Here is a 23,734-nt window from a genome sequence, read left to right as displayed (position 1 = left end):
CAAAAAAGGACACTAAAATAAAAGGCACTAATTTATTAGCAAGACTTACACAAATTAAGAGTTTGAGTTAGTATGTTAAATAAGTTATGGGAAGGGGAATCCCACAGGCATATGATTATGGAAAATGACAGTTCTCTAAGTACAAATGTAGAAAAACCCCTTTCCCCTTCTCTTGATTCACAACCCAATCTCCCCCACCTCAAGTCCCACTACCATAACTCATTGTGGTAATTAGCCAAAAGTTCCACTTACCATTACTTGTTTTATACATTTTGTCATTGCTCCTGCACAAGGTTTGTGCCTGGATTATAGGAAGATTTACAATAAAGTCTGCATTTATAAAATACACCAGGAAGATGGCTTGTAAGATCCAATTTACAGAGGAGGAGTTAGATAAAACCAGAGGTCTCCAAGGTATTTTTGGTCTATAAAAACAATGCTCTGTGATCTAAACTGCAGCTATTAAAGGTGAAGGAGTCTGTCTGAGGAAGATCTGAGAGATGCCAGTTCCCCTTCAATCAGATCTGGAGCAGAATATGCTGCAGGAAGAGGGTGGAGTAAAAGCCAATTCTATTTCCAGAGTGCTCCTATGGGCTTATTCTGAACCTCCTGCATAGCCTCCTCAGTGAAAGACTTAATTTCATTATGCAGCTCTTCAATGCTCTTCGAAGCATCAATTGTCTGTTTCCAAAATAAAAGCATTACATTTAAAACATTTCTCAGTGCCCAACGCTTTCATTAGAAGAGAAAATAAGACAGTAGATCTAGACCACGGAAATGCAGGTCACCATCTGCATGAATGGGAAGTCAGGTTTTCAATGCAGTTGTACATAAATTCTGTATTTTTAAAAATGTGGTTAATTAACAGTAGTTTAATATCTGCTGAAGTGATCACTTACTTTCTTGATCTAGTTTTATATCAAGCTTGATATCTTATTGTTCTAGTCATTCAAATGGTGAGTTGCAATTCCTGCATCCTACCTATATAAGAAGGTCAAGATGGCACCTCCCTGTGACTGTGCTACATTGTAGCACTTTTGTCTTCACTGTTTAATTTCAAGGATTAGAAAACCCTTTATATTATACAACAGTTTTTCTTTGAAGGGGGCTCCAAAGGATAAAGTCTTGAGAAGTTTAGTTTTAATTCATTGACCCATCTAGAGCCTTCCTGGAAGGTTATTCCCTTACCTTCCAGTTTAAAGTCTTGTCCTTTATCAGATGGTAGTAGTTCTGTAGAACTTTCTCCTGGAAGGAGCTGTTCTCATAGCGTTCATTTCCAAAGTCCCCTCGTTTTGCTGCCTCCAACGTGCTCAACTGAAGAAATAGGATCAAATCTGGCTTTGGAAGCCCTACATCAGGCTGTTTGCACCAATCCAAGGAGAAATTCTGTCCAAAGTGAGAAGGAGAAATAAATCAGAGGTGGAAGAAAAAAAACAATGAAAATGAGAGAGCAGATCAACAAGAGACCAGCAGGAAAAAGACTTGGGGAAAATGAACATCCACTGAAGAACTACTACTAACAAGTGGACCAGATTCTCATTTGGTGTAAATCTATGTAGCTCCATTGACTTCAAAGGAGCTATGCCAATTTACACCAGCTGACAACAGCCCAGTTTACGTATACTAGAAAAGACACCCCAAATACTTATGGCCTGATCTTCAGAGGTACTGTGCACTTGTAGCTCTCACTGAAGTCAACATGAACTACAGGTGCTTAGCACCTTGGCAAATGAGATCACAGACATTTAAACACTGAGTCACTTTTTCAAATAATTAGAATATCAGGGTTGGAAGGGACCTCAGGAGGTCATCTAGTCCAACCCCCTGCTCAAAGCAGGACCGATCCCTAAATGGCCCCTCAAGGATTGAACTCACAACCCTGGGTGTAGCAGGCCAATGCTCAAACCACTGAGAGAGAGAAGGGCTACATGGAGGATCATAGTGAGCCTGTGAGGCTAGTGAAATCCGCCAGGAAACGCGGGACCCACAGAGACAAGGACAGAGCTTTGTCACAACTGGTTTCAGGAGCGGGATCACCGTTCACAGCGTGGTGGAAGAGAGGGTAAAAAAAAAAAAATGTGCACTGGGGTTTTGGATTTTTTTGTTTGTTTGCTTTGTACCACAATGGAGGAGGTGGTAAGAGCTCTGGTACAAGCCATGGCAGCCCAGCAGCAGGCCACCCGGGTTCAGGCAATGCTGCAACAGGAGTCTATGCCGCTACAGCAGGAAACCATTCAATTATTAATGGGTCAGGCGACCCAAGATCATGCCCTCTTGCGAGAGGTAGTGGACCAGCTGAAGATCCTCACCACCCAGGCCCGGGGGTCCGACAGGACGCGAACCCTGAGGGCCACTGGTTGTCTGCCAAAGATGACGTTGGAAGTTGACGTAGAGGCATATCTCCTCTCATTCAAAAGAACTGCTCAGCATGAGATGTGGCCCCAGGAGCAGTGGACCAGCATTCTTGCCCCCTTTTTGTGCGGAGAGGCCCAGAAGGCCTACTTTGACTTGCCTGCCATGGACGCCACTGACTATACCCGGCTGAAGGCAGAGATCCTAGCACGATCAGGGGTGTCGGCAGCGGTACGGGCACAGATGTCCAGTGAGTGGAAGTATCAGGAGAACAAACCCCTGAGGTCCCAGCTATTCGACCTCATACACCTCACGCAGAAGTGGTTACAGCCCGCGGTGTGCAGCCCGGAGGAGATTTTGGAGACCCTGGTCATGGATCATTACATGCAAGGACTGCCAGCAGATCTCCACAAATGGGTAGGCCAGAACGATCCATCCACCTATGACGAGATGATCACGCTGGTAGGAAGACGCATGGCAGCCAGGGAATTGACCCAACTACCCAAGGAAGGCCCCTTTTGAAGCAAGCATCCGACCCCAACCCTGGAAGGTTGGGCAGCCAAACCCGTGGGGAGTCCTAGGTGGAAGAAGGGGGGGCCAAAAACCAGCAGGGACCCCAGAAGGAAGGGATTGGCCTGAGTGGGGGGAACCCTGGGATTAAACCCCCTAACTCCCGTGATAGGGGAATGATTAGAAGCAATTATAGATGTTATGCATAGGGGGAATGGGGACACATAGTAGCAGAGTGTCCCAGCACCGAGGAGCCTATGCAATGTAACTTGGGGGGATTAGGAGGTCCTGTGCTCCCTTATCCACCTTGCATGCGTTGCATTAGCCCCGCATAACTACACCAGGCCGGTGAAGATAAACGAAGCAAAGACTACAGTGCTTGTGGACTCTGGGAGTGCTATCACCCTTATATCGGGTACGCTGGTAAAAAGTAGCCAGCTGCTACAAGCCAAACGCGTAGCAGTGACGTGTGTGCAGGGGGCCGTGAGCCATTACCTCACCATCCTGGTGGAGATAGAGGTTCAGGGGAACCCCATTGAGGTGACAGTGGGCGTAGTTCCTAAACTCCCATATCCTGTAGTCATTGGGAGGGACTATCCACGGTTTGATAATTTACTCCCCCCGGAGAGACTGGAGGGAGGTGGGGACCCTGAGGACAGCGACTCGTCGCCGGGGGAATGTCAACCCCGATGTTTGCTGAGATTTCTCAGGATCTGTTCTCAGCTCCCCCAAAGACCTGGAAGACAAAAAAAAGAGAGGAAGGCTGCGAAAGCTTTGGGAACCTGGATCCTGACCAGGGCCAGAAGACCACCCTAGTAGGCAGATGGACACGAGCAGCCATCAGAGAAACTACGACCACGGAAAGTGAGCCAGAGGCTGGCCCCAGCCGTGACGGTGGCAAGCCGTTGGAAGAAGCAGAAGCCGGCCCCTGGGAGCTCGGGCAGGTTAGTTCCAGGAGAGAGACTTTCGAGCGGGACTAGGCAGAGGACCCTAGATATGATAATGCTAGGAAAGAGGTGGCCAAGATAGATGGAATCCCCATGGATGGGAAGGTCTGGGGTCCAGGACCTTACTTTATAGTGAAGAAAGATCTCCTGTACCGCGTGGTGCAAATGCAGGAGCAAGAGATACATCAACTTCTTGTGCCATGAAAACATCAAAAAGCCATATTGAGCCTCGCCCACAGTCACCTATTTGGAGGACACCTAGGGGTAGAGAAAACCCAGGCACGGATCCTGCGGAGGTTCTTCTGGCCAGGAGTACACGAAGATGTCCGGCGATACTGCATCTCTTGTCCAGAGCGTCAGCTACATAGCCCATGTCCACACTTGTGGGCCCCTTTGATAGCTTGTCCAATAATAGAGGTACCATTTGAATGTATAGCCATGGATCTGGTTGGGCCCCTAGAGAAGACAGCTCGGGGCCACCAACATGTGCTTGTTGTACTAAACTATGCAACCCGATACCCGGAAGCCGTCCCCCTATGCAACACGGCTTCCAAGACAATAGCTAAGGAGCTAGTACAGATCTTTGCCCGGGTTGGGCTACCCAAGGAGATATTGACTGATCAGAGGACATCTTTCGTGTCCAAGTTGATGAAAGATCTCCGTTCGCTGCTCCACATACAATCCCTACAGCCCTCTGTATACCACCTGCAAACAGATGGCCTTGTGGAAAGGTTCAATAGGACCTTTAAGGCCATGATCAGGAAAGTGGTGAGCTGGGATGGGAAAGATTGGGATACCCTATTGCCTTACCTCATGTTGCCATCTGGGAGGTTCTGCAAGCCTCCACGGGTTTCTCTCCGTTCGAACTACTATACGGGCACCACCCCCAGGGCATATTGGATATAGCCAGAGAAACCTGGGAAGAGGAGCCAAATCCCGGAAGGAACATAGTCGAGCATGTACTGCAGATAAGGGATCGGATAGCCCGAGTTAAGCCCATTATATGGGAATACTTGGAGAGAGCACAGGAGACCCAACAAACTCATTATAACCACCAAGCAAAGCTTTGACGGTTCGAACCAGGGGAACGAGTGATGGTCCTGGTGCCCATAGCAGAAAGTGAACTGTTGGCCTAGTGGCAGGGACCCTACAAAGTGATCGAAGCCATGGGAGAGGTGAACTATAAGGTGTGGCAGCCAGGCCACAGGAAACGAGAGCAAATTTACCACATCAATCTTCTAAAACTATGGCACGATCGAGAGGCATGCTTAGTCACCCAGGAGACCCTTCCCCAGGAGGATAACTTACACGAGCAAGTGAGGATATCACCTGACTTGACGCCAATCCAAAAGATCGAGGCAACCAACATGATTAATCGCAACCGAGATGTGTTCTCTACAAAACCGGGGCAGACGACTGAGACCTATCACCATATCTGCACGATCCCCAGAGCCAAGGTAACATTGAGACTCTACCAAATCCCAGCAGCCAAAAGAGAAGAAATCAAGGCCTAAGTAAAGAAAATGTTAGAATAAGGGGTTACTGAAGAATCTTAGTCAGTGGTCCAGTCCAATCATTCTAGTGCCTAAACCTGACGGTACCATGAGATTCTTTAATGACTTTGGCCGACTGAATGAAGTATCCCAATTCGATGCATACCCCATACCACACATTGACGAACTGGTTGACCGACTGGGTAGTGCCCGATTCTTGACTACACTGGATCTGACAAAAGTGTAGTGGCAGATTCCCCTGACCAAAGAAGCTTAAAAAAAAGACAGCATTCTCCATCCCGGACAGGCTATTCCAGTACACCGTCCTCCTTTTCAGGCTACATGGAGCCCCGGCCACATTCCAGCGCCTCATGGATAAACTGCTGCGCCCCCATACTAGTTATGCAGCCGCGTACCTGGATGATGTCATCATCCATACGCCAGACTGGGGAACCCACTTGGAGAAAGTTGAGGCAGTACTGCGCACATTAAGGCGGGCTGGCCTCACCGCTAAATGCGCCATAGGGCTAGCAGAGGCTAGGTACCTGGGATATATTGTAGAAAGGGGCATAGTGAAGCCCCAAACGAATAAGCAAGAGGTGATTCAAAACTGGCCCCAGATGACCCAAAAGAAGCAGGTCCGCACGTTCCTAGGTGTGGTAGGCTATTACAGACGTTTTATTCCCCACTTCACCACTAGGGCAAGTCCTCTAACGGACCTGGTGAAGGCCCGAGGTCCAGACATGGTGAAGTGAACCAATGCAGCAGAGGGGGCATTCATAGACCTTTGGACAGTCCTCTATAATGACCCCATACTCATAGCCCCGGACTTTAACAAGGAATTTATTTTACAAACAGATGCTTCCGAGGTGGGGTTGGGGGCGGTTCTGTCACAACTGGTTGGAGAAGAACACCCGATCCTCTACCTAAGCAAAAGCTGCTCCCAAGAGAACAGAAGTACGCAGTAGTCAAGAGAGAATGCCCTGCTGTCAAATAGGCTATGGAGACACTGCGTTGTTACCTCTTAGGCTGGCGATTTACTCTTGTGACGGATCATGTGAATGCAACTGCATAAGGAAAAGAATGCAAAGGTCACAAGGGACCAATCTTATTCAACATTTTCGTTCATGACCACAGCACAAAAAATGTGAGTGTGGTAATAAAATTTCCAGATGACACAAAGTTGAGAGGTACTGCCAATATAGAGAAGGACTGGAATATCATACAAGAAGATTTGAATGATCCTGAAAACTGTAGTAATAAAAATGGGATGAAATTTAATAGTGCAAAGTCATGCACTTAGGAACTATCAATAGGAATTTTTGCTATATGCTGGGGACTTATCAGTTGGAAGCAATAGGAGGAGGAGAAAGGTCTGTGCGTATTAGCTGATCAAAGGATGACTATGAGCAGCCAATGTGATGTGACTATGAAAAAAAGCTAGTGCATCAGGCAAGGTATTTCCAGTAGAGAGAGAGCAGTGTTAGTACCATTATACAAGGCACCGGTGAGACCTCATCTAGAATACTGTGTGCAATTCTGGTCTCCCATGTGTAAGAAAGATGAATTCAAACTGGAACAGGTACAGAGAAAGGCTACTAGGGTAATCAGAGGAATGGAGAACATACGTTACAGAGGAGACTTAAGGAGCTTGGCTTGTTTAGCATAACCAAACAAAGGCTATGGGGAGATATGATTGCTCTCTCAGAGGGATAAACACCAGGAAGGGAGAGGAGTTATTTAAGTTAAAGGCCAATGTGGACACAAGAATATGTGGCTATAAACAGCCATCAACAAGTTTAGGCTTGAAATATGCGAAAGTTTCTAACCATCAGAGGAGAGAAGTTCTGGAACAGCCTTCCAAGGGAGCAGTAGGGGCAAAATCCTAACTGGTGTCAAGACTGAACTTGATAAGTTTATGGAAGGAGTGGTATGTTGAGGTTGCCTATAATGGCATGTGGCTGTTCTGCGACTGCTAGTAACAAATATCTCCCAAGGCTGGAGATGGGACACTACGAGATAGGAAGGGCTCTGAGTTACTACAGTGAATTCTTTCTCAGGAGACTGGCTGGTGGGTCTTACCCACATGCTCAGGGTCTAACCGATTGCCATGTTTGGGGTCAGGAAAGAATTTCCTCCCTGGTCAGATATGCAGAGACTCTGGGGATTTTTCACCTTCCTTTGAAGCATGGGTCACAGGTGACTTGCAGGTGTAAACTAGAGTAAATGGTGGATTCTCTGTAACTTGAAGTCTTTAAATCATGATTTGAAAACTTCAGGACCTCAGTCAGACATTATGGTTCTGTTATAGGAGTGAGTGGGTAAGGTTCTGTGATCTATGATGTGCAGGAGGTCAGACTAGCTGATCGCAATGGTCCATTCTGGCCTTCAAGTCTGAGTCGCTAAAGATGGTAGAAAGCCAATTTGTTAAACCTACAAAGCTTTTGCCACTCACTTACAAATATAAATCCTTTCATTAATCTCCTATAAGATTCCAGGGCTAGAGGCAAATTCTTAAATAGCCTCCAATTTCTCTGGGCTAGCAGAGCAGATGAAGGTCTTGAATGAACCAATCTTCTAAGCAGAAGTGAGTAGTAATTACCATAAATTAGGGCTGTCAAGGAATTAAAAAAATTAATCGCGATTAATCATGTGATTAATCACACTGTTAAACAATAGAATACCATTTATTTAAATATTTTTGGGTGTTTTCTACATTTTCAAATATATTGATTTCAATTACAACAAAGAATACAAAGTGTACAGTGCTCACTTTATATTTATTTTTGATTACAAATATTTGCACTGTAAAAAAACAAAAATTGTATTTTCAATTCACCTAATATAAGTACTGTAGTGCAATCTCTTTATCATGATAGCTGAACTTACAAATGTCAAATTACGTACAAAAAATAACAGCATTCAAAACTAAAACAATGTAAAACTTTAGAGCCTACAAGTCCACTCAGTCAGACTTAAGCCAATCGCTCAGACAAACAAGTTTGATTAGAATCATAGAATATTAGGGTTGTAAGAGACGTCAGGAGGTCATCTAGTTAAATCCCCTGCTCAAAGCAGGACCAAAACTAACTAAATCATCCCAGCCAGAGCTTTGTCAAGCCAGGCCTTAAAAACCTCTAAGGATGGAGATTCCACCACCTCCCTAGGTAACCCATTCCAGTGCTTCACCTCCCTCCTAGTGAAATAGTTTCCTAATATCCAACCTAGACCTAGACCTCCCTCAGTGCAACTTGAGACCATTGCTTCTTGTTCTGTCATCTGCCACCACTGAGAACAGCCTAGCTCCATCCTCTTTGGAACCCCCCTTCAGGTAGTTGAAGGCTGCTATCAAATCGCCCTTCACTCTTCTCTTCTGCAGACTAAATAACCCCAGTTCCCTCAGCCTCTCCTCATAAGTCATGTGCCCCAGCCCCCTAATCATTTTCGCTGCCCTCCGCTGGACTCTCTCCAGTTTGGTCCCTTCAGTAGTGGGGGGACCAAAACTGGACACAATACTCCAGATGTGCCTCACCAGTGCTGAATAGAGGGGAATAATCACTTCCCTCGATCTGCTGGCAATGCTCCTACTAATACAGCCCAATATGCCGTTGGCCTTCTTGGCAACAAGGGCACACTGCTTACTCGTATCCAGCTTCTCGTCCACTGTAATTCCCAGGTCCTTTTCTGCAGAACTGCTGCTTAGCCAGTCATTCCCCAGCCTGTAGTGGTGCATGGGATTCTTCCTTTCTAAGGTTACATTTGCAGGAGACAATGTCACCTGAAAGTGAGAACAGGCATTCGCATGGCACTGTTGTAACTGGTGTTGCAAGATATTTATGTGCCAGATGCGATAAAGATTCATATGTCCCTTCATGCTTTAACCACCATTCCAGAGGGAAGCAAAAGTGGATGGGAACCTGGGAGGCAGTGACCATGAGATGGTCAAGTTCAGGATCCTGACACAAGGAAGAAAGGAAAGCAGCAGAATACGGACCCTGGACTTCAGAAAAGCAGACTTTGACTCCCTCAGGGAACTGATGAGCAGGATCCCTGGGAGAATAACATGAGGGGGGAAGGAGTCCAGGAGAGCTGGCTGTATTTTAAAGAATCCTTACTGAGGTTGCAGGAACAAACCATCCCGATGTTTAGAAAGAATAGTAAATATGGCAGGCAACCAGCTTGGCTTAACAGTGAAATCCTTGCTGATCTTAAACACAAAAAAGAAGCTTACAAGAAGTGGAAGATTGGACAAATGACCAGGGAGGAGTATAAAAATATTGCTCAGGCGTGCAGGAGTGAAATCAGGAAGGCCAAATCAAACTTGGAGTTGCAGCTAGCAAGAGATGTTAAGAGTAACAAGAAGGGTTTCTTCAGATATGTTAGCAACAAGAAGGTGGTCAAGGAAAGTGTGGGCCCCTTACTGAATGAGGGAGGCAACCTAGTGACAGAGGATGTGGAAAAAGCTAATGTACTCAATGCCTTTTTTTGGTCTTTGTCTTCATGAACAAGGTCAGCTCCCAGACTACTGCACTGGGCAGCACAGCATGGGGAGGAGGGGACCAGCCCTCTGTGGAGAAAGAAGTGGTTCAGGACTATTTAGAAAAGCTGGACGAGCACAAGTCCATGGGGCCGGATGCACTGCATCCAAGGGTGCTAAACGAGTTGGCAGATGTGATTGCAGAGCCATTGGCCATTATCTTTGAAAACTCATGGCGATCGAGAGAGGTCCCAGATGACTGGAAAATGGCTAATGTAGTGCCCATCTTTAAAAAGTGAAGGAGGAGGATCCGGGTAACTACAGGCCAGTCAGCCTCACCTCAGTCCCTGGAAAAATCATGGAGCAGGTCCTCAAGGAATCAATTCTGATGCACTTGGAGGAGAGGAAAGTGATCAGGAACAGTCAGCATGGATTCACCAAGGGAAAGTCATGCCTGACTAACCTAATTGCCTTCTGTGACGAGATAACTGGCTCTGCGGATGAGGGGAAAGCAGTGGACGTGTTATTCCTTGACTTTAGCAAAGCTTTTGATACGGTTTCCCACAGTATTCTTGATGGCAAGTTAAAGAAGTATGAGCTGGATGGACTATAAGATGGATAGAAAGCTGGCTAGACCGTTGGGCTCAACAGGTAGTGATCAATGGCTCCATGTCTAGTTGGCAGCCGGTATCAAGCGGAGTGCCCCAAGGGTCGGTCCTGGGGCCGCTTTTGTTCAATATCTTCATTAATGATCTTGAGGATGGCGTGGATTGCACCCTCAGCAAGTTTGCAGATGACACTAAACTGGGAGGAGTGGTAGATATGCTGGAGGGTAGGGATAGGATACAGAGGGATCTAGACAAATTAGAGGATTGGGCCAAAAGAAATCTGATGAGGTTCAACAAGGACAAGTGCAGAGTCCTGCGCTTAGGACAGAAGAATCCCATGCACTGTTACAGACTAGGGACCGAATGGCTTGGCAGCAGTTCTGCAGAAAAGGACCTAGGGGTTACAGTGGACGAGAAGCTGGATATGCGTCGACAGTGTGCCCTTGTTGCCAAGAAGGCTAACCACATTTTGGGCTGTATAAGTAGGGGCATTGCCAGCAGATCGAGGGATGTGATCATTCCCCTCTATTCGACATTGGTGATGCCTTATCTGGAGTACTGTGTCTGGTTTTGGGCCCCACGCTGTCACAGGCCCAAGGACTCCCTCCCTCGGGGTCCCATGGGGAGGCAAATCAGCATTGAATGTTGCTAACGTGGTTGCAAGCATCGCAAGGCATTTCGGGGGAGGGTCAAAGGTGTGAGTGTGAAATGGAAGATTCCTTTGCAGGTTGCAAGAGGCCAAGAGGGGGAAGGAGGAAGAGGGCAGAGAACGGGTTAACTCGACACTTTAGCTAGCTCCGTGTGAAGATAAGACGCTGGCCCCGATCCAAGGTCATGGGCTCGACGAGAAATCTGCAGCTGCCCAGCTGTGAGAAGAGAACTAAGTTGAGCAGGGCTGCAGAGACAGAAGTGAGAACAGTGAGAGCGAATGAGATGGCAAAGGCCAACGGGGGGAAAACAAAGTCTCTGGAGCCGGTGTGTTTTGAGAAGCCGAGGAGGCCACAGCGAGCCGGTTTGGACTGGTACAAAGAGCACCAGGAACAGAGGGCTCTAAAACGAAAACACCCCCAAAAGAACCCAGGACTTAAAAACCCTCCCGAGAGCCAAAGCAAGTCAGAGATCACAGCGGACCCTGGACGACCCGTGCACAGTACAAGAACTCCCGTCCACCCCTCCCCCTCTTCTTCTTATGTTACACCTAGGCTTGGCCAGCCTTGGGTCATGTGTGTGTGAGTATGAAAGTGGGTTAGGGCTGAGCTACTAACGCTTTCTTCCTTCCTTTGAGTGACGTGGGAGCAGTCCCAACACTCACCGCTGTTGTTTTATTATTTTATTAATAAAGCTTTAAAACTTAGACCGTTGGTGTGCTCCGTCATCTCCTCCCCTAAAGATCCTGCGGCCTCAGCCTGATCACCTGATGCCCCGGACAGACTGGTAACAGAAATCTGTCACAACACTACAAGAAGGATGTGGAAAAATTGGAAAGAGTCCAATGGAGGGCAACAAAAATTATTAGGGGGCTGGAGCACATGACTTATGAGGAGAGGCTGAGGGAACTGGGATTGTTTAGTCTGCAGAAGAGAAGAATGAGGGGGGATTTGATAGCTGCTTTCAACTACCTGAAAGGGGGTTCCAAAGAGGATGGATCTAGACTGTTCTCAGTGGTCCCAGATGACAGAATAAGGAGTAATGGTCTCAAGTTGCAGTGGGGGAGGTTTAGGTTGGATATTAGGAAAAACTTTTTCATTAGGAGGGTGGTGAAGCACAAGAACGGGTTACCTAGGGAGGAGGTGGAATCTCATTCCTTAGAGGTTTTTAAGGTCAAGCTTGACAAAGCCCTGGCTGGGATGATTTAGTTGGGGATTGGTCCTGCTTTGAGCAGGGGGTTGGACTAGATGACCTCCTGAGGTCCCTTCCAACCCTGATATTCTAGGATTCTATGATATGCATCCATGCTGATGATGGGTTCTGCTCGATAACGATCCAAAGCAGAGTGAACCAATGCATGTTCATTTTCATCATCTGAGTCAGATGCCACCAGCAGAAGGTTGATTTTCTTTTTTGGTGGTTCGGGTTCTGTAGTTTCCGCATCTGAGTGTTGCTCTCTTAAGACTTCTGAAAGCATGCTCCACACCTCATCCCTCTCAGATTTTGGACGGCACTTCAGATTCTTAAACCTTGGGTCAAGTGCTGTAGCTATTTTTAGAAATCTCACATTGGTACTTTCTTCGCATTTTGTCAAATCTGCAGTGACAGTGTTCGTAAATCAAACGTGCTGGGACATCATCAGAGACTGCTATAACGTGAAATATATGGCAGAATGCAGGTAAAACAGAGCAGGGGACATACAATTCTCCCCCAAGGAGTTCAGTCACAAATTTAAATGAGCATCATCAACATGAAATGGTGGCTGAACCATGATGGGGCATATGAATGTTTAGCATATCTGGCACTTAAATACCTTGCAATACCAGCCACAACAGTGCCATGCGAACGCCTGTTCTCACTTTCAGGTGACAATGTAAATAAGAAGCAGGCAGCAGTATCGCCTGTAAATGTAAACAAACTTGTTTGTCTTACCAACTGGCTGAACAAGAAGTAGGACTGAGTGGACTTGTAGGCTCTAAAGTTTTACATTGTTTTGTTTTTGAGTGCAGATATGTAACAAAAAAAAATCTGTGTTTGTAAGTTACACTTTCAGGCTAGAGATTGCACTACAGTACTTGTATGAGGTGAACTGAAAAATACTATTTCTTTTGTTTATCATTTGTACAGTGCCCTCCCAATTAGACGCAGACACTGCCTTTCTGTTCATTCACTCACCTCTTTGGCACTTGTGAAGGCCACCCCGGAAAAAGCGTATCTGTCCACCACTAAAGTGATGCCTTGATTTAACTTCTTTTTAATCAACGGCCTGAACAACAGAAAGAAAAGACACATCATACTCCACTGTACCCAGGCAGAAATGATAAGAATTCAACACAGAGGACACAGCAGGTGGGCTCTTTTCAATTAGTTGATGCACTTGGCTATAGTGATCTCCAGCAACTGTGGGGTTACAGTACTTTGTCAGTCGAGGCTGTGATTTTTGTTTATAAGCTCTGTCCCCCACAGTCTCTCAACGCTCTGAAAATCAACCCCAACCTTGTTCATCACTATCCTTCCAGCCAAGGAGGACTGGATGGGACTCTTTTCAGAGACAAACAGTGCTGCAAGAAGGATGCTTGCTATGGCTGCTGCTGCCTGAAATAGTGCTACTTTCATCCTGCCCTTTATTAGGGGCTGAGCAAATAACCTCCCAGCATAAAAAGCAAATTCCAGAGCCACTAATCTCAAGTCTACTGCATGGTAATGCAGAGCACTAGTTCATCCAGTTAAATGACCTATGGACAAAGTCACAGCCAAGCTGAAAGTATCTACAGTTGGGACCAAACGAGTGGTTTAGTTCAATTTTTTTATTTAGTGTAGCAGATACAATAAGGACTATGTGTCTCTTGGGCAAGAAATCACTTGAACTTCACCCAAAATGGACAATAATGTGTCAAGACTCAAGCATCTGTCTTCCATGCTGAGAATTCATGCATGTTCTCTATCTGCTTGGCATTAGATATGAATGAGCTACCACCAGCCTCAGCAGGATCAGATAAGCCTTTGGAAAAATGCAGCTTTTAAAAAGTGAAACTTATTTTCTATTTTACAGATTTCCAGCTAACAGCACTACTTTTCACAAATTTAAACCATTATCCTTGTAAAAGTCTGGTTTGACTAAAACCCTACATCATTCTACCACTTATTGCACAAAAGTAGTAGCATCCAGGTCGAACTGTCAATAGATCATATTAAAGGCAGTACCCACTCTCTGTAATAAATAGTGTAGTGCATACTTCATCATAAAGCAAGAGAGCTGAAGCTTAACTTGAAAAATGAAGGGAAGAACACCAGTTCTTTAAGAGCATCTCAGCAGCAAGAGATTTAGTGAGACTACACTCTAAGGCCTCAATTTTGCAATTGATCCATGTGAGAGCAGGGACTAAGAATGTTTCACCCTCTGATGCCAGGAAGCAGATATGGGGGCTGATTTTGAGAGTTCTCACACTACATTAATTTCAAAGGGAGTTAAGGGGCCTCAATGTGACAGGTTGGGTCACAGAAACCTTGGGACTGCCACCTGATGTGCTGGGACTACCTCTAAGCCCGTTTTCCCTGGCAGCTTAGGACTTCAGTACCTTGCCTGGTTGTGCCAGACACAATAGCCTGCTACAAACACAGACCCAGGTCTGAACCACATCCCCCAGAAGCTGCAGGCTTAACTGAAAACAGCTTAAGAAGTGCTCCTGTCTCCAGCACCCAGATACCCAGCTCCCAATGGGGTCCAAGCCCCAAATAAATCTGTTTTACTCTGTATAAAGCTTATACAGGGTAAACTCATAAACTGTTCGCCCTCTATAATACTGATAGAGAGATATGCACAGCTGTTTGCTCCCCCAGGTATTAATCACTTACTCTGGGTTAATTAATAAGTAAAAAGTGGTTTTATTAAATATAAAAAGTAGGATTTAAGTGGTTCCAAGTAATAACAGACAGAACAAAGTAAATTACCAAACAAAATAAAACAAAACACACAAGTCTAAGCCTAATACAGTAGGAAACTAAATGCAGGTAAATCTCACCCTCAGAGATGTTCCAATAAGCTTCTTTTACAGACTAAACTTCCTCCTAGTCTGGGTCCACCAATTGCTCACACCCCTGTAATTATTGTCTTTTGTTCCAGTTTCTTTCAGGTATCCTTTGGGGTGGAGAGGCTCTCTCTTGAGCCAGCTGAAGACAAAATAGAGGGGTTTCCAAGGGCTTATATAGTCTCTTGTGGGTGGAAACCCCTCTCTCCCCACTTTAGAATCACAGCTACAAGATGGAGTTTTGGAGTCACATGGGCAAGTCATATGTCCATGCATGACTCAGTTCTCTACAGGCCGACGCCATTGCCCATGTTAGCCCGAATGTTCCCAGGAAAGCTCAGATGTGGATTGGCATCTATCAAGGTCCACTGTTAGCTAAGTGCTCCCAATTACTTGAATAACCCCTTCACACTATATTGACCAAATCTGCCTTAGGTGCTTCCTACAGCAAACTTTAAATACAAGCACAGAGCCAACACTCATAACTTCAGATATAAAAATGATACATGCATACGAATAGGATGAATACACTCAGTAGAACATAACCTTTGCAAAGATATGTTACATGGCATATCTAGCATAAAACATTCCACTTATGTCATATTTACACTCATAAGCATATTTCTATAAAGCATTATGGGGTGCAACGTCACATTCAGCACATAGAAAATCATGTCAGATCCTGTAACAAGCTCTCCACTGGTGGACCCAATGCATGCCCAGAGACACACTGCAATCAACGGGCCTCCACACAAGTGCCAGTGTCTGCCTGCGTAGAGCTCATTGCAGCCTTGGGGCCTTATTTCAGTGCAAATGTAGGCACCAAAGTTTGGAAGTTTTAGCCTGGGGGAGTTTGTTCCAGAGAGGTGTTAAGCACCTGCTACTCTCACTGAAGTTCTAATGAGAGAGGCTCAGCATCAAGCCATAAGCTTGCAATAGCATTTGTTAGGTGGGTGAGCAGTGAACTGCTCACAAATGAGCAGTTCTTACATTTTCTTCGTATATATGGATATTGAAGTAGAAAGCCTGGGCCACTCCCACCCCTCTTAAATCACTTAGAAGTTTCATCACAATTTCCCTTGATTAAAGTTTAGGGAGTATGACTCAATCAGAGGTCCTAGGAACTGGTCAGAATCATGTTGAATGTTGTTAACCATGTATTTTGAATTTTATCATCATACAGGACAGTAGCATAATACGATTTAGAAGGTAAATGCCATTTTTAATTGTATGAAAAACACAGAATCCATGCCCTAGCGCAGGGGTCAGCAACATTCGGCACGCGGCTCGACAGGGTAAGCACCCTGGCGGGCCGGGCCAGTTTTATTTACCTGCTGACGCGGCAGGTTCGGCCGATCGCGGCCCCCACTGGCCGCGGTTCACGGTCCCGGGCCAATGGGGGTGGCGAGAAGCAGCGCGGGCGAGCGATGTGCTGGCTGCAGCTTCTCGCCGCCCCCATTGGCCAGGGACGGCGAACCGCGGCCAGTGAGGGCCGCGATCGGCCGAACCTGCCGCATCAGCAGGTAAATAAAACTGGCCCGGCCCGCCAGAGTGCTTACCCTGGAGAGCCGCGTGCTAAACGTTGCCGACCCCTGCCCTAGCGCCTTACAACTACGCCACTTATGCCAAGCTCCACTGGGAGAAGCTGTGGTTCTCTGTTGCTACCATAGAGTCACATTTACTCACTCAGTGCTCTCCTCTGAGCTCAATCCACCCTGTGATTGTTGCTGTTCCCTCTACTTAAGACCAGGCAGAGGAAATTCAAAAATAGACCTGGTAACATTGAAGAAATATTCCCACACCATAGGCAGGTATCTGCCCCCCCCAAAAATTAACAGACTAGATCAGGGATTCAGAACAGATGCTCTGCTCAGAACACAGGCAAGTTATCCCTATAGTTTAGAGGGCTATATACATAAACTACAAATCAAGAAATTATGTGAACCCAAGATTAAGAATACTGTGTGAGAAATCTAAATCAGTCTTGTTGGTATGGCAAATTCAGAGCTGGAGAAAGGCGTTCCACATCAGTCTCTGTGCCTTCAGCTACAACATTAGGAAAAGCATGAAGACTTTATCTTAATTTTAGCATTAATTAATTTAGTGCTCATAAAGTGATGGATTTCTAGTTCTAGCCTAATTCAAGATGATGTTAGCAGATGCTTCAGTACACCTCAATCCTAACCTAAGGCACTCTTAATTCTATTCCAGGCTGCTCTTAAGAATACCAATCAGATCATATCGGGAGGTGACTTTGTGATACACACAGAAGTGGTAAGAAGAGGAGACTACCAAATTCACTTTCACTTATAGTCGAGCTTTTAATTAAGATTTCAAGAGATTACCAAGGTAACAGGTTAATCCACTGTGTGATGGAGTCTCCTAAAACCTCATGTAAGGTCTGAGGCCTTTTTCTGCAGCCATGTAAGGAGAGCAGTAGCTATGAGCCAAGAAGCAGAAAGTCACATCCTCACCTTCCTTTTAAGTTATATCAAAACAATGTAATATTGGGCTGTTAAGAAGGCACCCCTACTAATAGTACCCATCATACCAGATAAGCAAGGAATCTCTTAAGATGTTTAAAGAAAATGTTGCTTGACAGCATTCTGTCTGGCAAAGAAACACTTATCAACAGTTTGGGTGTGAAATCTCTACTTCTTTATTGTTTTGCCTTTATGATCCCTACTTCTCTATTGTTTATCTGTATGGTTTCTGTCTGTTACATAACTAATTTTGCTAGATGTAAATCAACTATGGTGGTGGGGTGTGATTGATTAAAGATTTTTTTCATAATGGGCTAGGATTGGTGAAAGATATGGTTTTATAGTACTTTAGTTTAAAATGATTGGTTAAGGCACAGCTAAGCAGGACTCAAGTTTCACTATATAAACTGGGGTCCAAAAGGAAGTTCTTTGGAACCAACTCCAGGACACAGTCCCAAGATCATAGCTGCCAGATCTCAACAGCCTGCCAATCACACCATGCAGAAGCTGGAGTCCCTGGATGACCTGATCCTGACTGGCCCTCAGGAAAATTTCATCTTCCTTCTTGGGAGTGGTAAGCATTGTATTCGTAGCATGTGCATTCTGTTTTGGTGGTTGTTAATAAATAGAGGTTACGGATATTACTATGTAAGGCTCTTTCACTGGTAAAAGACCACGCAAATCCACAGAAGAGTATGCCCTAAGCCCTAGGAATTGGGTATGGGTGGCCCTGAGCCCTAGGAACTGGCTAAAGGTAGGTGCCTTTTGCCTGGAGCTCTAGGAACTGGGAAAGGGTGGAGGTGCCTAAATCAATCGGATTATGCCTTGAGCCCTAGGAACTGGGTAAAGGTGGGTGTCCTAGAGTGTGCAGGTAACAAATGTGGTGGAGAATGTGGGCAGCCTATGGTCATTTGGACTGAACTGATAGAGCTTCACACAGTGAATCATTGTAGAAAAGTAATAGCAGCAGAATACCTGTGCATTTTGTCAATAAGGGCCACTACCTACTTGACAGAATGACCATTCTGAAGCTTCAGGAGGGAACAAAGAAAAGGAGCAGGAGGGGTGAGGGTTAGCTGAAGAGCCCACCTTCCTTGCTAAATGGGTAGCAGAACAAGGTCCATGCCCATGGGGATAAGATTCTTTCCAGGGGAGGGATGTCCTTGAGTCTGCTTGTAAGGAGTTTAAAGTAGGGCTGTTGATTAATCACAGTTAACTCACATGATTAACTAAAAAAAATAAATCGCGATGAATTGCACTGTTAAACAATAGAATACCAATTGAAATGTATTAAATATTTTTTGATTTTTTTTACATTTTCAAATATATCTATTTCAATTACAACACAGAATACAAATGTCCTCACTTTATATTTTTTATTATAAATATTTGCACTGTAAAAAACAAAAATAATATTTTTCAATTCACCTCATACAAGTACTGTAGTGAAATCTTTTTATCATGAAAGTGCAACTTACAAATGTAGGGCTTTTTTGTTATATAACTGCACTCAAAAACAAAACAATGTAAAACTTTAGAGCCTATTAGTCCACTCAGTCATACTTTTGGGCAGCCAATTGCTAAGACAAACAAGTTTGTTTACATTTATGGGAGATAATGGTACCCACTTCTTAATTACAATGTCACCTGAAAGTGAGAACAGGCTGTCGCATGGCACTGTTGTAGCTGGCACTGCAAGATATTTATGTGCCAGATGTGCTAAAGATACATATGCCTCTTCATGCTTTGGCCATCATTCCAGGGGACATGCTTCCATGCTGATGACGCCCGTTAAAACAATGTGTTAATTAAATTTGTGACTGAACTCCTTGGGGAAGAATTGTATGTTTCCTGCTCTGTTTTACCCACATTCCGCCATATATTTCATGTTATAGCAGTCTCGGATGATGACCCAGCACATTTTGTTAGTTTTAAAAACACTTTCACTGCAAATTTGATAAAATGCAAAAGAAGATACGAATTTGAAATTTCTAAAGATAGCTACAGCACTGGACCCAAGATTAAAGAATCTGAAGTGCCTTCCAAAAATCTGAGAGGGATAAGGTGTGGAGCATGCTCTCAGAAGTCTTAAAAGAGCAACACTCTGATGTGGAAACTACAGAACCCACCAAAAAAGAAAATCAACCTTCTGCTAGTGGCATCTGACTCAGATGATGTAAATGAACATGCATCAGTCCGCACTTCTTTGGATCGTTATCGAGAAGAACCTGTCATCAGCATGTCCTCTGGAATGGTAGTTGAAGCATCAAAGGACAAATGAATCTTTAGTGCATCTGGCATGTAAATATCTTGTGACTCCAGCTACAACAGTGCCATTCAAACGCCTGTTCTCACTTTCAGGTGACATTGTAAACAAGAAGCAGGCAGCATTATCTTCTGCAAATGTAAACAGACTTGTTTGTCTGAGCAATTGGCTGAACAAGAAGTAGGACTGAGTAGACTTGTAGACTCTAAAGTTTTACGTTGTTTTATTTTTGAATGCAGGTTTTTTTATACATAATTCTACATTTGTAGATTCAACTTTCATGATAAAGAGATTGCACTACAGTACTTGTATTAGGTGAATTGAAAAATACTATATATTTTGTTTTTTTACGGTGCAAATACTTGTAGTCAAAAATAAATATAAAGAGATCACTGTATACTTTGTATTCTGTGTTGTAATTGAAATCAATCTATCTGCAAATGTAGAAAACAACCAAAATATTTAAATAAATAGCATTCTATTCTTGTTTAATTGCGCATTTAATCACTTGACAGCCCTAGTTTAAAGCATTCTGTAAACGCATAAAGCAAAAAACAAAGAAAAAATGCTAGCAAAGCAGCAGCAGCATGGGCTTTATGGAAAGCTGTCACTAATCTTTCAGCCTGGTAGCACTCCAGGAAAGACAACTGAAGGATTACAAATTAGAGTTGGATATAGTTAAGGATAATTTGGCTCAGTATAAGTCACCGCAGTGCGCCAGTGAAGCTTCAGCATTACAGAATGCAACAGCCTTATAGGCAAAAACAGGAGAGTGTGAACATTTAAAACTGAAAGTAGAAAACCTGATTGGAAAAGTATCTACATTGTAAATGAAACTAGGGGATGCTCAGGCAGCTGTCAGAACAGTGTTATAAGAAAATAAGGCTTGGGCCCAGATAAACAGTGACCAGGTATGGGCAGCTGCGCAGTTATTGGGACCCCTAGAAAGGAACATGTGTCTGGACTGGATGGTGAAGCTGTTGGCACAATCTGGATGGAGGCCAGCAGATTATGAGGTCTTAGCCCAGGCCTGTACTAGTGCTTCTGACTGCGCAGTAATACAGACTGCTGAGGAGCGGTTAGGTGCAAACGGTGTTCTTGCTACCAGATGGGACTGGGTGAAGGAAGGAAGTAATGTTGGTCTGAGAACACTGGAAATTGTTCCATGTAAAAGTACAGGGCCCCTGTGAGTCCCCAGAATTGTATGCCATTAAAAAGGAGATACTGGCCATAGCTGCCAGGATTGTGCCAATAGTAACTGGAACCCAACTGGATTTCAATGCTTTAGCTTTTAAGACTGCATAGTTAGACGGTTTGAATTCAAAAATGAAGGTGAATTTAGGATCCACAGATCCGGCTAGTGGGTACCCCGAGTTAAAACAGGACATTTTTCAAGCAGCTATAGTTTTTCAAGACACGCTGGGACAGAAGAAGGAACTGACAGGAGAATGGAACCCGTCCAGGCGGTAACTTTTGCCAACGGGCCCCCAGATTTCCAAGGGGAACCAGGGGAAAGGGGCACGATGCACCATGGCATGTTGGAGGAAGAGAACATGGAGGTGCAAGGGACAGCAGAGGAGCAAGAGGAAGACATGGATATGGGTATCAGTTGCAGAATAGAGAAAGAAGATGCACACAGGGAACGAAGGCATGAAGGAAGCTCATAATGGCAGGAGAACCAAAACAGACATGGGAGGGGAAGCCCACAAGTGAGTTATTGCAGAGGGTTGTCCAGTTAGAAAGGCAAGAGGAATTGACTGACAGGGCTCCTGTAACTCCCATAACGGACTCTATCGTTGGTGCCACTCCAACAGTGGTGCCCGCCTCCTGGGACTTCCCCTGAGGTAGTGGCCCAACTACAGTATGACAAATGGGGGTGTCCCATTGTAGGGGCAACAAAGGGGAGATCTGGGAAACAAACATTCCCCACAATGTTAATTGACACAGGTGCATCAGTATGTGTGCTTGGAGAGCAGTGGCTTCCCAGGGATGCTTTGGAAACCGAAAATTCAACACAACTAATATCATATACAGGAGAGACAATGAAAGCATTTATCACAAGACCAATCCTGACCTGTATAGGAAATCAGGAGTCATGAGTAAAATATTGTTTTCAGAAGCAGGATCAAACTGGGAATGGGCCTGCCTAAATCAACCGGGTTATGCCTTGAGCTCTAGGAACTGGGTTAAGGTGGGTGCCCTAAAGTGGGCAGGTAATACTTAGGATTCAAAGCTGTGCACATTACTTTAAAACTCAAAAAATAATTATATTTACACTTGTTCCCAGCGGTTAGCAGAGAAAAGCAGATGCACTGTGTGGTCTTCCAAATTGCTCTTGTTCTCCAAGTAGGAGCTAATTAGCTGCCCAATTTCTGTTGTTCTGTCTGTTAGAAAGAGTACAAGAACAAGTCTGGTGAGTTATGCAGTCTCTTGCTTCAGTTACTGTGCAATATGACTTAAGATTTACGCCATGTACAAATTCCCTGGAACAAATATTTTAAACCCAAAACTAAAACCAGTCATGCTTGGACATACATGTTCTGAAAATCCAACTGTTCCATTTTTAAAAATTGCTACTCAAAGAGAATTTTCAAGTTGCAATGTAAACAAACCAAAAACCAGGAGGTGCCATAATATGGGAAGCAGAACCTCAACGGCAGAGTAAAAATAAAAGGAGTAAATGCACTAAATGTAGGGAAATGTGACAGAAAAGCTGTGTGTCCTGGCCTTTCTAGTGTGGCAATACATTCCCACCACAAAGGGTTCACTGTGACAGCCAAGGGACCATGCGACACCACAGCTGAGAATGCAGCTACAGGTATCAGTGTTACATTCCCCAATGTTTTCAGAGGCCTCTCCCCAAGTGGAGGGGGGGGCATGCCCCAGGGCAAAACAAACACTGGCTATGAAGACATATACCTTTATGATTAGACCTCTAACTGTACATGGCAGGCACGAAAAGGAGGGCAAGACACAGCACCATTGGTTTTATTTTCCTGAAGGGATACCTAGCTTTCAAACTTTGGGGGACACTGCTTACTGGAAAGCCACAGCAATCACCAGCCCTTGGTGTGCACCCCTCAGGGCCCCCCACTGAGGGCTAAATGGGGCTGCCCCACCCTGCATCAGTGGAGTTAACGGTGCTAATGCCTCCCCCAACTTCCCCAACCCCGTCAGTGAGGTTAGTGGTGTCTCCCCCCTCCATGCCACAGGGGTTAGCAATGTCCCCTGTCCCCTCCATGTCACTGGGGTTGGCAGTGACCCCCATATCATGGCGGTAACGGTGCCCCACCCTTCCCTCCATGTTATGGGGGTTGGCAGCATTCCCGCAATTACAGGGGTTAGCATTGCCCCCCACTTCCTTCATGTCACTTGGTTTGGCGGTGCCCACCCACCTGTAGTACCCCCCCATATCACGGGGGTTGGTGGTGCTCCCCACCTACCCTCCCATGTCCATATCACGGGGGTTGGGGACAGCAGGGCGCGGGGGGGCGCACAGGAAAGGTGGGAAGGGCCAGACTCCCCCCGTACCCGGGAATCGCAGGAGCTCGGCGAGGTGCCCAGATGCCTGCAGCGCTTCCACCAGCCTCCGGCTCTGCGTGGTCTTCCCGGTCCGGTCCACACCCTCCAGCACCACCAGCGCCCCGCGTCTGCACGCCATGGCCAGGGCGGCACGCGCCACAACCGTTACCACTCTTGGAGAGACAGGCGCGGGAAGGAGGAGTGTCTGCTTCCGGAGAACCATAGAGAGCCACGCGGGGACAGTTTGGACAGAAGGGGCTGCCCCAGGCCTCCAAGGCGGAGCCCCACCCCATCTGCCTAGCCCCGCCGGGGGGCAAGAGCACACGGACGGGGCCCAGGATTTGCCTAGAGCACCTGCCTATCGGCAGCTACACAGGGGGCGCCCCACTGGCGCCGGGGC

The 23,734-nt window shown here is 45.6% G+C and overlaps 1 protein-coding gene across 1 annotated transcript; it reads right to left on the bottom strand.

The window, feature by feature from the left end:
• Positions 1-18: 18 nt before the first annotated feature.
• On the bottom strand, positions 19-23,553 carry DTYMK (deoxythymidylate kinase). Its single transcript, XM_024214381.2, has 5 exons — positions 23,344-23,553; positions 22,088-22,196; positions 13,211-13,301; positions 1,189-1,386; positions 19-681 (listed from the first exon to the last, which is right to left on the bottom strand). The coding sequence occupies exons 1-5, from the start codon at positions 23,471-23,473 to the stop codon at positions 571-573; spliced, it is 639 nt and encodes a 212-aa protein (XP_024070149.1). The 5' UTR covers positions 23,474-23,553; the 3' UTR covers positions 19-570.
• Positions 23,554-23,734: the final 181 nt, after the last annotated feature.

The sequence above is a fragment of the Terrapene carolina genome, unplaced genomic scaffold, assembly GCF_002925995.2.
Source record: "Terrapene carolina triunguis isolate 2854851 unplaced genomic scaffold, T_m_triunguis-2.0 Scaffold837, whole genome shotgun sequence".
Lineage (NCBI taxonomy): Eukaryota > Metazoa > Chordata > Testudines > Emydidae > Terrapene > Terrapene triunguis.
This window is presented reverse-complemented; position numbering and strand designations above follow the sequence as displayed.